The 14,392-nt window shown below is 36.8% G+C and overlaps 1 protein-coding gene across 1 annotated transcript in view; it reads left to right on the top strand.

The window, feature by feature from the left end:
• CFAP43 (cilia and flagella associated protein 43) overlaps positions 1–14,392 on the top strand; it is a 101,860-nt gene that overhangs the window by 55,797 nt on the left and 31,671 nt on the right. Inside the window, exons 20-23 of the mRNA XM_044240453.1 lie at positions 6,661–6,786; positions 11,242–11,346; positions 12,376–12,492; positions 13,406–13,633. Of these exons, the coding sequence (XP_044096388.1) occupies positions 6,661–6,786; positions 11,242–11,346; positions 12,376–12,492; positions 13,406–13,633 (576 nt within the window). The remainder of the gene's footprint in view (positions 1–6,660; positions 6,787–11,241; positions 11,347–12,375; positions 12,493–13,405; positions 13,634–14,392) is intronic.

Below are 14,392 nucleotides of genomic sequence, written 5' to 3'. Positions count from 1 at the left end.
ACCCTATGCCTTTTGACTGGTGAATTTAATCCATTTACATTCAGAGTAATTATAGAAAGGTATGATTTTAGTCCCATTGTATTACCTGTAAAGTTGCTAATCCTGTTGATTGTCTCTGTTCCTTTCTGGTCTTTGTTACTTTTGGGATTTCTCTCTGCTAAAAAGGTCCCCTTTGATATTTCTTGTAGGACTGGTTTAGTGTTCACAAATTACTTTAGTTTTTGTTTGTCTTGTAAACTCTTTCTCTCTCTTATTCTAAAGACAGCCTTGCTGGATAAAGTATTCCTGGCTGAATATTTTCCCCATTGACTATGTTGAATATAGCATACTAGCCCTTTCTGGCTTGCCAGGTCTCTGCGGACAGGTCTGCTGCCAGCCACATGTGTCTACCCTTATAGGTTAAGGATCTTTTGTCCCAAGCTGTTTTCAAGATTTTCTCTTTATCTTTATAAATTGCAAACTTCACTATAATATGTTGAAGTATTGACCTATTTTTTGGGGGGGGAGGTTGATTTTGAGGGGAGTTCTCCATGCTTCTGGACTTGAATGCCTGTTTCCTTCTCCAGATTAGGGAAGTTCTCAGCTATAATTTGTTTAAATAAACTCTCTGCCTTTTTTTCCTGCTCTTCATCTTCTGGGGCTCCTGTAATACTTTATGGGGTCACTGAGTTCCCTAAGTCTGCCTTCATGGTCTAATAGTTTTCTTTCCCTCTTCTTTTCAGCTCCGTTGTTTTTCCATAATTTTATCTTCTCTATCACTGATTCGCTTTTCTGATTCATTCATCCTCATTTTTATGGCCTCCATTTAGGACTGCATTCAGTTATAGCATTTTTAATTTCAGCCTGACTAGATTTTAGTTCTTTTATCTCTGTAGTACTGGATTCTCTAGCATCTTCTATGCTTTATTCAAGCCCAGCTACTATCCTTACAATTGTTGCTTTAAATTCTTGTTCAGACATTTTACTTTTATCTGTGTTGATTAAGTCTCTGGCCATCATTTCTTCTTATTCTTTCTTTTGGGGTGAATTTCTCCATCTTCCAAAGTTCATTTTTCTGGTTTATAGATGTACAGCTTTCTTCTCTATAAGACTTCTGACCAATTTCATGGATGTTCAGAATGATCCAATCTTTATCTCTCTGTGTTCCTCTGTGAGTAAGCAGGTTAGGGTCACCCTACTATCCACCATCTTACCACTCCCCCTATAATATAAATCTTACATATAATATGTATTATATAAATGTAATATTTATATGTAAATAAATATATGTCTATTCAATTAAAAATTCTTCAGTGACATTTTAGTCTAAAAGTGACTTTGTTTAATTTTGTTAGGTTTCTTTTAGATATAGTTTTGGGATTTTTTGCTTTTGTGAATGGAGTATTTTTCTTTTACATTTTCTTTTTATGTTCTTTCTTTTTTAAGATTTTATTTATTTGACAGAGAGAAAGAGCGAGAACAAGCAGGGGGAGTGGCAGGCAGAAGGAGAAGCAGACTCTCCACTGAGGAGGGAGCCTGATGCAGGGGTCAGTCCCAGGACCCTGGATTCATGACCTGAGCTGAAAGCAGAGGTTAACCAACTGAGCCACACAGATGCCCTCTATTGCATTTTCTAATTGGCTACTACTAGTATATATGAATGTTACTGATTTTATTTTTTATATTTGATCACCTTGCTAAATTCTCTTTTTAGTTCTGCTCTTTTGTCAATTGTTTCTCTTGGATTATCTAGGTAAACTATCATATCTTCTGGAAATCATGTCTCTTATTAATTTTTATGCTTCATATCTTTCTTGTCTTATGCCAAGGGCTTCTAACATGATAGTGGTGATGAGAGTGGACATGCTTATCTTCTTCCTGAACTTAATGGGAAAGTTTCTAACTTTTAAGTGTGATACTTGCCTCAGCATCTGTTAGATATCCTTTCACAAGTAAAATTTCTTTCTATCCCTTGTTACTTAGGAGTTTTTATTGTGAATTTTGGTGCAAACTTTATCAAATACCCTATATTCCTCCCATAGACATTGGTCATTTTACACCAGATTCCGTTTGCTAATATTTTGTTTAGTATTTTTGTATCCCTATCACAAGTAATATCGTTTTCTTGTACTTTCTAATTATGATATCAGGTTTATACTAGTCTTAAGTGATTTGAGTAATTTTTCCCCCTCCCCATGCTTTGGAACAGTTTGTATAAAGTGTGAATTTGGGGGGCCTGGGTGGCTTAGTGGGTTAAGCCTTTGCCTTCAGCTCAGGTCATGATCTCAGGGTCCTGGGATAGAGCCCCGTATCCGAGGGAGCCCCGCATCTGAGCTCTCTGCTCAGTCGGGAGCCTGCTTCCCCTTCTGTCTCTGTCTACCTCTCTGCCTACTTGTGATCTCTCTCTCTGTCAAATAAATAAATAAAACCTTTAAAAAAAATAAAGTGTGAATTCTTTTTTTAAGATTTCATTAAAAAACAAACAAAAACTCATACAAACATATAAAACCATCTGTGCCTGATTTCTGTTACAGGAGTTGATTCTTTGTTTCAAGTTTTTCTACAATAATTAATCTTGTCAGGTTTTCTATTTCTTTTTCTTTTGAAATACAGATTTGATAAATTATGTTTTCTTAGAAAATTGTCTCATCAGATTTTAAAATATATAAATGTGTATAATATTCTAATCTCAAGTCTTTTCTGATTTTTCAGTTATAGCTTTCTGTTCCTAATTGTTTGTTTATGCCTTTTATCTTTTTTCTTGATCACACTTTATAATAGCATTTCTATTTTATTAATATGGCACAGTTGTGTTTTTATGGGACAGTTTTTATTGATGTGACTAGTATGATAAGAGAACATTATATATAATTTTATACCTATCTTTTAGGGTTTTAGCAATTGAGAATTTTATTTGTTCTTCCCTAGTTCCATCAGGTTTATTTGTCCTCATTTTGTTACTTTTTTGAGTTGAGAACTTGGTTTATTTCCTATTGTTTTCCAATGTGTGAAAGGCTATAAATATACCTTTGAGTACCACTTTGACTATATTGCATTGATTTTGATAATTAATTTTCTAATCTTTCCTTAGTTGTAAACATTTGTAATTCCATTTTGAACACATCAACCAAAGGTTTTCTTAGAAGAGTGTATGCATCTGTCTGTTTCCATTTTTCAGATTGCCTTGTATATTATTATAGATTGTTTTACATATCTTTTTTTTTTGCTAACTTTGAAATTTATTTCACTGTAGTCAGTAAATAAAACTTGTTGAAATTATCTTTGTAGCATTGTATCCAGTTGCTTTTTGTAACCCTGCAACTATTCCATGTGCATTGTAAAGAATGTTTTATTCTCTGGGAGTTTTTTTGTTTTGTTTTTTGTTTTTTAATTTCCTATTAGATCAATCTAATTGTGTCAAGTTCTTTATATATATGTTTCTGCTATTAGAACTGCTATTTTCTAGGATTTGATTAGCAGTGTGTCAATTTATCCTTGTATTTCTATCAATATTTATATTAGATGCCCAAATGTGCACAAAAGAGCTCCTCATTAAATTATTCCTTTTATCCTAATGAAATATCTGTCTTTTTCTCTTTTAATGTTCTTAATCTACATTTTGGTTTTTATATTAACTTTTGCTGTATTAATTTTTTTGCTATATGTTTCACTTACTTATATACCTTTTTCCATTCCTTTATTTCCAACTTTCTTTTGTCTGGTAATTAATATACAACTGGATTGGTTTTGTAAATCATGTCTGAGCTTTTTAATAGGTGAGTTTAAGCACATTTATTGTGATTATCGATATGCTTAAAATTATTCCATTTTATTTTTGGTTTTCTATTTAACATATTTTAAACTTATTTCTTTTCCCCTTTTTTCTATCCTCTTGGATTGTTCATACTTTTTTTTTATTATTGTTCTATTTTTCTTTACTATTTTGGAAGTCATAATTCTATTTCTATCTTTAAGATTCTGACTCACATACTTGACTTTCTATTTTTCTGTGTGCTCTGGTGCCTTCCTAGTCCATGGAAGAGCACAGCAGCACTGATGTCACCTGGAATCCTAATCCCATCCTGAATGTCCTGAATCAGAATTTGTTCTTTAACAAGACCTCCAGGTGATTTTTGGCACATTAAATTTGGAGAAGCTCTGGTTTAGAGTGTATCATACCATATTCACTCTTCATATAAGACAAGACCCTCCGTGTATTATTATTAGTTTTCACTTTTTCAGCTTCCTCTGTTTCCCTCACCTTCTCTTAATAATATCATTTGGAATGATAGCTCTAAATTGCTAGTTTTTAAGACTCTTAAAAACATGTCAATCTTATTTGGATTTAAGTCTTTCTACCCAACCTCCTCTGTATTAAGTACATCCTTAATAATCCTTTCATAGGTATGGGTATTGGTGAACTTTCTGAGCCCCTGACTGTCCATAAATTATATCAACCTTGCACATGAACTATGGCTTAATGACTATAGAATTACAGATTCAAGGTTTTTCTTCCCCTGAAAAATTTGATCCAAAACTATCGATCCAGTGTATTTTTGCATCCAGTGTTGCTAAGGTGGGTCTTCTATGAGACAGATTCTTCTACTTGACAATATTCTTTTCCCCTTTAGAAATGTTTTGGATTTGGTTCTTAAGTTTCACAACATTTCTGTGTCTAGACCTGACCCTGATCCACACTGGTTATGCCCTTTCAGTCTCGAGTGTTGATGCTGTATTATGTCTTCGAAAATTCTCTCATTATTTCTTTCAACACTGTGGCCCCTATTCTCTTTATTCTCTTCTTCTGAAGTGCATTTATTATAGGTCCCTCAAGATGTGTCATACAAGTAGCTCCAGTTTGCTTTCACACTTTCTCTTTATTTATTTATTTTTTGTTTATACTTGGTAGAATTCTTAACTGATTCTTGCAGATCACTAATTATCTTCAATTGTGTCCATCCTGCTATTCAGCCCATCTATTGAATTTTTTTTGTTTCAAAGATCAAACTTTTAAGTTCTATAATCTATTGATTCTTTTTATGAGATACAATTATTTTTGCATCCCTAGTTAATGTGAAATTCCACTTCTGTTTAACTAACTGTTTGTGTAACAAGTCTTCTGTTTATTGAATCTATTGTCTCTCTTCAATGGTCTTATTGTTCCCCAAATATTAGTTGTCTATTATTATTTTTACTATTCTATGCTTACGTTTAAAATTGACACACTCCATTGTAATTCCACCACACCAGCTGAACCTGCTTGGGAAGATGTGTAGGAGTGTAACTTCAGCATGTATTCTGGTCTGGTCAAATGAGAAGGGGTGGGTGGTGTTGGGAAGTGGCTTGGCCACCTATCTTATGGCAGGGGGAGATGTTCTCTAATTTCTTCTAGCCACTAGCACACCCCTTGTCATTGCCTTGTCCTTGTTTCCCATCCAGATATTCATTCCAGTTCCCTCCACTTGGCAGCAAACCCTTATGTTGCCATTGCTGGGTCCCCGGGAAGTTTTATCAAGTGGCAGTGCAGATACATACAGGTTCTGTTGCCTGTTTCCGATATAGTACCCCCAACTAATCACTCTGCCAGTTACTTCTAGGTTACCCCGCGCTCCTATATCCAGTGTAGCTTCTGCATTTTCTCAAGTATTGTCTCGTGGGCACTTGGGGCTATCATGTATTATTTGGATCCATCTGATTTTCATCTTTCAGATGTTACAGTTTCCATGGTACTAAAGGATACATTTTTTCCTCTTAATTATAATAATAGATTTATCTATTTATTATACATGTCTTTCCTCTTAATTTTATGGATTGAAGCAGGAAAAGATGATTGTAAAGCCCATTCTTAGTCAACCATTTTGAAATTAAAGTCCTAAATTTTTCTATTATATTTTCCGAATTTTTTTTATTGATTTGTAAGAGCTCTATGTATATTGAAGATAATACTTTGTCATATATGTTACAATGTATATCCTTTGGCCCTGAATTTTCCAAGGTTATAAACTTTTAAAGATAATTTTTAAGGTAATTTTTATTTTAGAAATGTTCAAATATGTATGAAAGGAGAGAGAATAATAAAATAATAAATCCAGTGACCAATATTATTTCATCTACACCCTTACCCACTATTCCTTCTCCTGATCATTTTGAAGTAAATCCCAGATATCATATCATTTCATCTTTAGTTAAGTTTGTACCTCTAAAAGACAAGAACTCTTTTCTTTTTTTTTTTCTTTTTTTTTTTAAGTAGGCTCCACATCCAGCATGGAGCCCAACATGGGGCTTCAGCTGACAACCATGAGATCAAGACCTGCACTGAAATCACGGGTCAGATGCTTAACTGACTGAGCCACCCAGGCACCCCAAAATAAGAACTCTTAAAACACATAACCACAATACCACCAGCACACCTAAATATCAGCAATTCCTTAATTTCATTCAATGAAGTGATGAATTTTTAAATTTTTGTTGTTTTTTTTAAATTAATGAGTTTTTAAGGATTAAATCTGAAAACTTAAATGACCACAATAAGTCCATAATCTAATGCTTTACTTGATAGTTACACTCAGATAAACAAAACATCTCTTTTTTACTGACTGCTGTCTAAAGAGACTCAGAAAAGCATGTCTATAAAGTTTAATTCTTTACTTGTCATCATTCTTTCTTATTTGAAAAATTCAGGTTCTGGCTATGATGGAAGAAAATGAAACAGTCGATAATATTGCAAAATTAGACCAAAAGGAATTTGGCTTAGATCTTGAAGAACTGGAAAGGCTTCATGATGAAAATGAGGAAGAAGTGGCAAAGGTATTGAAAAATCTAATTGAAATATAATTAAAGAAGTAAAAAGAAAATGAGAAGGAGAACTTTTCTAGGATAATGTGAACAAAACAAAGCCTAGTGCATATAAATGCAGTGAGTCAGAGAATTATTAAGTTTGGGAGTTGGAGGAGGGCACCTGAGCGGCTCAGTTGAGCATCTGCCTTTGGCTCAGGTCATGATCTCAGAGTCCTGAGATTGAGCCCCACATCAGACTCCTTGCTCAGTGGGGAGCCTGCTTCTCTCTCTGCCTGCTGCTTCTCTCACTTTTGCTCTCACATAAATAAATAAAATCTTTATAAAAATTTGCGGGGGGATAGGAGAAAGAGGAGTGTCTAGGCCTGCCACACATCTGATGTTTGTCTCTCTTCCATGACATTTGTTCCAACCATCTTCCACCATATGTTTAAACATTTTTAGAATCCTCTCAGCCACCTTATGCCAACTTTGGACCTTCCAGTTTAGTGAGCCTGCTCTCTCTTTCTTTCTTTCTTTCTCTCTTTCTTCTTTCTTTCTTTCTTTCTTTCAGGTATGCTTCACACCCAGCATAGAGCCCAATGCAGGGCTTGAACTCATGACCCTGATATCAAGACCTGAGCTGAGATCAAGAGTTGGACACTTAACTGACTGAGCCACCCAGGCACCACTAGCCCTTTCTTAATGACAGTTGATATCTTCCTCTCTTTATTCACTGATTTTTCTACCCTTTGAGCATCATCTACTCTACGGCCACCCTGAAAATAGAGAAGATTAACAATTAGCGTGTTCCCTATGTATCTTCTCTCCTCTATGCTAGTGATTCCAGGTCTTATGGCCATCAAATAAGGTAGTTTTAATAGCTTCATCATCATCATGTGTTTTCCCTCTGGCTTCATTTCTTTGAGTATGGCATCCACAAAAAAATTTCAAGTATTTTCTGTCCAGTTTAGAGAAAAGTATAAACTGAAACCACCATTTCTCGGATACTATACTTCTATTACTATAGCCTTTGTATCTCTTTCTGGTGGTGACATTACACTGTTTACTTGAATGGATTTTTTTTTTAAGGTAAAAGTCCTAATTATGCTTTTACACAGAATGTTCTTAAGCTACCTTTTTCTCAATCTGCACATCATATTTGATTTTTTGAGTGTGCAAGTATAAAAACACTTTTTTCTAAACAAGAGAAAGAAATGTGGTTGGATTCAAAGGCATTTAAGTGAATTATAATTGGTTAAACAACTGTATCAAAAAGAGGCTGATAATTTGATGCCTGTAGCAGAGAGGCTTCCAGTCATGTGCTCTCCTGTTAAACATGTTAATTAGTTAATTAAGATCTAGAAATGAGGTATATTTGTCAAATTAGTGAATGATGCGAGGCTGAGAATGAAAGGAAACAGGCTGGATGACAGAATCAGGACCAAAAGGACCTTAACAGACTGACACAAAGAGGGAAAATTTACCTCAAGGAGGTAAAATTCGTCTATCTATTCATTCATTCTGCAATGTTTATTGAACACCTATTACATGCCAGGCACTATTGTCAGTGCCTTGAATACAATGACTGAGACATATAGATCCTGCCCTCATGGGGCTGATCTGGCGAAGACGACCCTAAATAAATCTCTCTATATTGCATGATGTAAACTGAATTCTGTGATAGATGTGGGGCATCTACTTCTGTGATCAAAGACAGTTGAAAGAGGTGACCTTTCATTTGGGATTCAAAAGGAGAGGAGTTAACTATGCAAAGAGTTGGGGGAAGAGAATGGCAGACTAAGGAAGCACCATGAATGAAGGCCCTGAGGCAGAAATGGAGAAATCCAGGAACAGAAAGGCCAGAAGGGCAATAGCACAGTGGACAGAAGGACAATAGCACAGTGGACAGGAGAGAGCTTCATAGAATGAGGTGGGAGCAGAGGCCAGCTCTAAAGACCTTGTACATCACAGTAAAGAATTCGGCTTTTGTTACGGTCAACAGAAAGCTATTAGAAATGATCCCCAACAATGTGAATGCAACTAGAGGGTATTATGCTGAGCAACATAAGTCAATCAGAGAAAGATAATTATCGTATGATCTCTCTGATATGAGGAATTTGAGAGGCAGGACGGGGGGGTTATGGGGTAGGGAAGGAAAAAATGAAACAAGATGGGATCTGGAGGGTGACAAACCATAAGAGACTCTTAATCTCATAAAAAAAAATATGGGGGCGCCTGGGTGGCTCAGTGGATTAAAGCCTCTGCCTTCGGCTCGGGTCATAATCTTAGGGTCCTAGGATCGAGCCCCACATCGGGCTCTCCGGAGAGCCTGCTTCCCTTCCTCTCTCTCTCTCTCTCTCTCTACCTGTCTCTCTGCCTACTTGTGATCTCTGTCAAATAAATAAAATCTTAAAAAAAAAAATGTGGATTTCTGGGTGGTGGTTGGTTTATGGACATTGGGAGGGTATGTGCTATGGTGAGTGCTGTGAAGTGTGTAAGACTGATGATTCACAGACCTGTACCCCTGGGGCAAATAATACATTATATGTTAATAAAAATAATTTTAAAAAGAAATGATCCCATTTTATTATTATAATAAATAGGCACCAATTTAGAGGCTTTTTTGAATGTTATTTATTTTAATGGTTGCACCCATCCCAAAAGGTAGGTTACTGTTGTCCTGACTTAAGGAAACTAAGGAATTAGACCTAGAATCACTTGGCTAAGGTCTTATAACTTGAATAAAAGCCACGAAGCATTCCCAGTCTGCCTACGAGGGCTTTTCCCCTTTGACCTGGGCTTCACCCAAGCCTGGAATGCCTCCTCCCATTCTGGTACCAGGTTCTCCTAAAAGCTTCTCAGCTTGACCACTCTGCAATGAGTTTGGGTTGGATACCTACCCCTCACTCTAACGTTGCTTCTCCCTCCAAGCTCATGTGTAACCGTTCATCCCCACAAACCTGCTCTCTGGCCTGTTGACCTATAGACCACTGATAAATCCACCCTGATTACCCCCACCCCATGCCTCTGCTCCAGATGCTTCTTGCTGCTTACCAAATTGCTGCATATTCCCCCAGAAGCCTTCTTAATCCTCTGAGGCAGTCTTTGGGACAGAGAAAGACTCTCCATATAGTTATTTCCCCAATATTATTACCTTTGTTGGAGCTCTGGACTTTAAAGAAGTATCGGTCTCAGATTGGATGTGATAGTGAAACCAGATGGTCCAGCACAGAACAGTGTTAGCAGATGGCACAAACCCAGGCACATTTGGGAAGAGAATACTAGTCCCTGGGAAGAGTCAGTGGATCCCAGTCAGGGACCCCAGTCCTAAAGGGACAAGAGTATTAGTTAGCCCTGGTCAGGATCTCACCCATAGGGGAAAGACCAAAGCCCAGTAATGATAACCCGGACACAGAACTAGGGACCAAGCCTGGAGGGGTTGATCAAATAACCTCAGTAGTGGAGAGGGGAGGGTGGGGTAGGCTGGGAATCAGACAGGTTCTGACAACTGACAGGCCAAAACAGCTGTTTATTTAAGGAAAAAATAATTTAAAACTGTATTAGCCATTAACTCAATGGATAAAAAAGAAATCAAATACAAATTAAAACAAAGCCTTTGACCAGACAGTGAATAAAAGAAACATGAATGATTGAATGAACAAATAAGACATTTTCTAATCTGGGAGATATTATTCTTAACTAGTTTGCTGATAATTCTGCCAACAAAGAGAAATGCAAAAGAGGTTCTAAAGTGGATCCTAAGAACTAGAGATTGTTGGTCCTCACTTCCATATTAGGTCTTTCAGCAAACTCCCATTAATCACTTAAAGATCAAGCAGTTGGCTTACTTAAGCAGATAAAACCAACTAAGGTAACATATGTTTCTAAATGAGATAAGGTCAAGCATATGATCCCTTTGAGTCACGGAGCATTTAATTATGGTAGACATAAATAATAGAAGAATTAAGTGGCCCCCAAGACAGAGGTCACAAACTGGCACTTCAAATATGCATTGACAAGAATTAAGCCAACATTTAGATATCTGGTAGTTTCATTAAAAATACATATTTTTAAACTTCTCTAATAAAACAGGAAGATCTGGCATAGTGGGTTTGCTGCCCAGCCCTGCACCAACCCACCAGACCTGTGATAGTGGGCATTTTAGCTGTCCAGTCCACCATGCAATTGGCCTCATACCACCTTGGCTCATGTTTAGCACCTGCCTGCCTTTAGAGGTTTCTGTGTTGACACCCTGGTCCTCCAGGAAGGAAATTCCAAGCCTCCAGACTAAACTTTAGGAAAGGTCCTTGAGACAGGAAAGTGTCCCCAGGTGCATCTCCCAGCACAAGGCAGTTCCGAGTAATGGGGAAAGAAGACAGCCTCTAAATGTGCAGCCATGACTGACTAGTGAATTTGCAATTCAGATTATTTTTTAAGAAGCTACATATTTGTGTTCATTGTTTCCCTTCATCTACGTTCTGCAAGATAAGAAAGGATGCAGAGATGCAAAACCTCGCCAAGGCCTATTTGGCTGAACTTATTAAAGAAGAATGCTGGAATTCGATGGCTGTGAAAGGTCGAGCTCTTAAGGTAACAGACATAATTCCAGGTAGCACACCTTAGCCAATGAGAACTTTCATTGAAAGTCTCATGGCAGAAAGATTTTTAAATAGTTTTAAGAAAATTCACACATGGAAAAGCATTCAGAGCATCCTCACCCTCCCTGTACCAAATTCCACGAACTCACGCCCCTATCTCTCTTGTTTTCATTCTTCCCGCTCTGCTTATTCCCTATGCACTTCCAAGCCACCATCTCTTAAGATTTTCTTTCCTCTATGAACCACCTGCCTCTGCTCTTCCTATCTGTCCCTTCCAAAAGGCCACCTCAATCACATTCACACAGATTGAAAACTAGAATATTGTTCACGGTTCTACCTGTGCCCTCTAAACATTTGGGTTATTTAATGCTTTTTCATTGAGATTCCTCCCAACACAATTTTCCTCTTTGTGTAGGGTAATCAGAAGTCCCAGTTGATGCTGGTGGTCCTTAAGTAACTATTAAGAACACCCTTCTCACTTTCAAATCTGTCCCCCCACCCCCACCACCAATTTGGATAATGAAGTGTATAGCCGCACTACATATCTGTGATTGAGTATTGCTCTTAAACAGGGTTTTGTAAGACTGGCATATTTGGGGCTGGAAATTTCTTTGTTGTGGGGGCTATTCTGTGGATTTTAGGATGTTTTGGCCTCTAGCTACGAGGCCCAGTAACATCCAAAATTCCCATTAGTGAAAATCAAATGTCTCTCCAGACGTTGCCAAATGTTCCTGGAGGGCTGGGGAGGAGGAGGGGAACAGGGCAAGCAAAATCACTCCTAGTTGAGAACCAGTGTTCTAGAAATAAATCCTTTACAAAAGCTCAGTAATTCTACCCAAAGTTTACACCAATACTAATGGTGTACATTGTTTTATGTTAGAGAAAGTTTCCACTGTCAATTCCACTCATGCATGATGACCTATGAATTAATTTTGGTCAGGGATATCCCTCACTCCAACTCTGATATGCACAGTTGTACTACAAATGAATTTATTTCATCTTGCCTTTTTTTTTTCCTGAGTGCTTTCACCTGCCCTACGTGGTTGAGAACTTTCCAATGAAAGAGCGCACGGAAGAAGAGTTGAAAGAATTAAAGAGAGTTTTGTGGCAAAAGAAGATTGAAACAGAATGTCTTAAAGTACAATTTTAAATATATATGTGTTTATATAAGTAATGTGTTTTATTTTAGGGTCTCCATACAGATTTGAGTTAGGATACAACTCAAGATAATTTATATATTATTTACATTTTCATTTCTTGTTAATTGTAGAATATATTTTAATAAATATAGGAACTAAATCTACATAATAAATCAAGACACCTATAGTCCTATACAATACTAGCTAGCCCTCAAATAAGAGGACTAATTTTTAAAAATTAGATATAAGGTTTTGTTCTTGCTCTGGTCAGAACTGGTCTTCATCTATCCTACTCTTTTTATCTTCTTGTATCACGAGGCATTATATTTTTAAATAATTGGCCAAAGATCAAGTAGTATCTGTTTTGGTGGAATTATGGTTTTCCTAGAGCAATTCTAGTTGTTTGTTTGTTTGTTTGCTTGTTTTAAAGCAGCAATCTCTAACAGATCTCTAGAAAAACATTGCCCCATCAATGTAGTTTTGGCCAGAACCTTGCATCCATTTTTTTTCTGAAACATAAAATGAAGGCATATTTCAAGCCTTCTTAACCTACACTCACCAGTCCTCTGTGAATACGTTTCTTTGTAAACATGAAGAGAAGGTGTATTTTTTAATGTTTATGTTCCAAGAAAAACTCAAGATATTTATAAGCAGCTGTCATCCTGACAGAAAGATAAATATTACACACTATCAAGGACAATTTTTACTTTCTTGACTTATCTGCACTTTGTCAATATCCAAAGCTTAAATCTCTTCTGAATCAGTTTCAGGATCTATCCATAACTTTGAATTCAGTTGTTGGCAAGACAATTTAACACCTAAAATGACTGAAATATTTAAGTTGTTGCAAAATTGCCCTTTAGAGAATTCTTGTTATTGCATAACTTTCGTGTCACCTTTTTCTATATTTAGGTACGGAAAGAAATTATAGAGGCACAGTCTGCAATTACCTTGGCTAAAAAGCATCATGAAGAGGAGGATGAAGAAGAAGAAGAAGAAGTGGCAGTAAAAAATCCCAACTTGCCCAATTACCTGCTTGGCAGTCTGAGTACTGATTTTGGTGTACAAGCCTCTTTCTTGTCAAGCCAATTGGAACTTCATTCCAGAGAGGAGAAAATCAACCAAATTATATTACTGAAAGTGGGTGAATTTTTTCTTTATCCTCTAAAATCTTTAAAAGTCCCCATGAGGCATCTTGCAAAGGCTCAAACTGAAGTCTAATGCTAATTTATGATGTATTTAAGGTACATAGAGAAATATCCAGATGGCTAGTATGTCCATGTTCTTCAAAAGGAACTTGTGTACAGGAGTTACTTTCATCTATTTGGACTGGGTTCTATGATAACAGGTTTTCCAAAGAATACCTACCCTGGCTGACACCACAAACAAACTTTTTTTCTGCTTAGATCTTCAGGAAGCTCAAAGATAGAAGAGGTTCTCGAATGCCATCTTGTAGGTAACTCAGATGTCCCTTAGGACCTCCTTGTAAGATCAAGACATGATTGCTATCTATCCCCTTAACCTGGGGAAATACAATTTCCTCTCTAAGACTTCCCATAACTTCTCTTCCGGGACTCAGGAATAAGGTGCAGCATTCTGCAAGCTCTAAGCTCCTACTCCTTACTCTCCACTGAATGAGTCAGTCTCAGAACACATCTGTTTATGCCTACCAGAAGTTTTTGAAATTTCGGTGACAGATTGCACCAATGTGGATGGTTTGAGATGTAATGTTGGCTCTTCCTATTCCTGAAAGTCCTCTAACCATATCTGCCATTTGAGTTCCAGCCTCCTACCTGCTCTCTCTTACTATTGTTTTTCTTTTCTTCTCCTCCACCCCCTGAAATTCCTGTGCATTTATATCCAAAACTGTTTCATTATCTCTTTTGTTGCTCAGCTTTT

The sequence above is a fragment of the Neovison vison genome, chromosome 2, assembly GCF_020171115.1.
Source record: "Neovison vison isolate M4711 chromosome 2, ASM_NN_V1, whole genome shotgun sequence".
Classification (NCBI taxonomy): domain Eukaryota; kingdom Metazoa; phylum Chordata; class Mammalia; order Carnivora; family Mustelidae; genus Neogale; species Neogale vison.
Note: the sequence above shows the minus strand (reverse complement) of the source record. Positions and strands in the feature narration are given on the sequence as shown.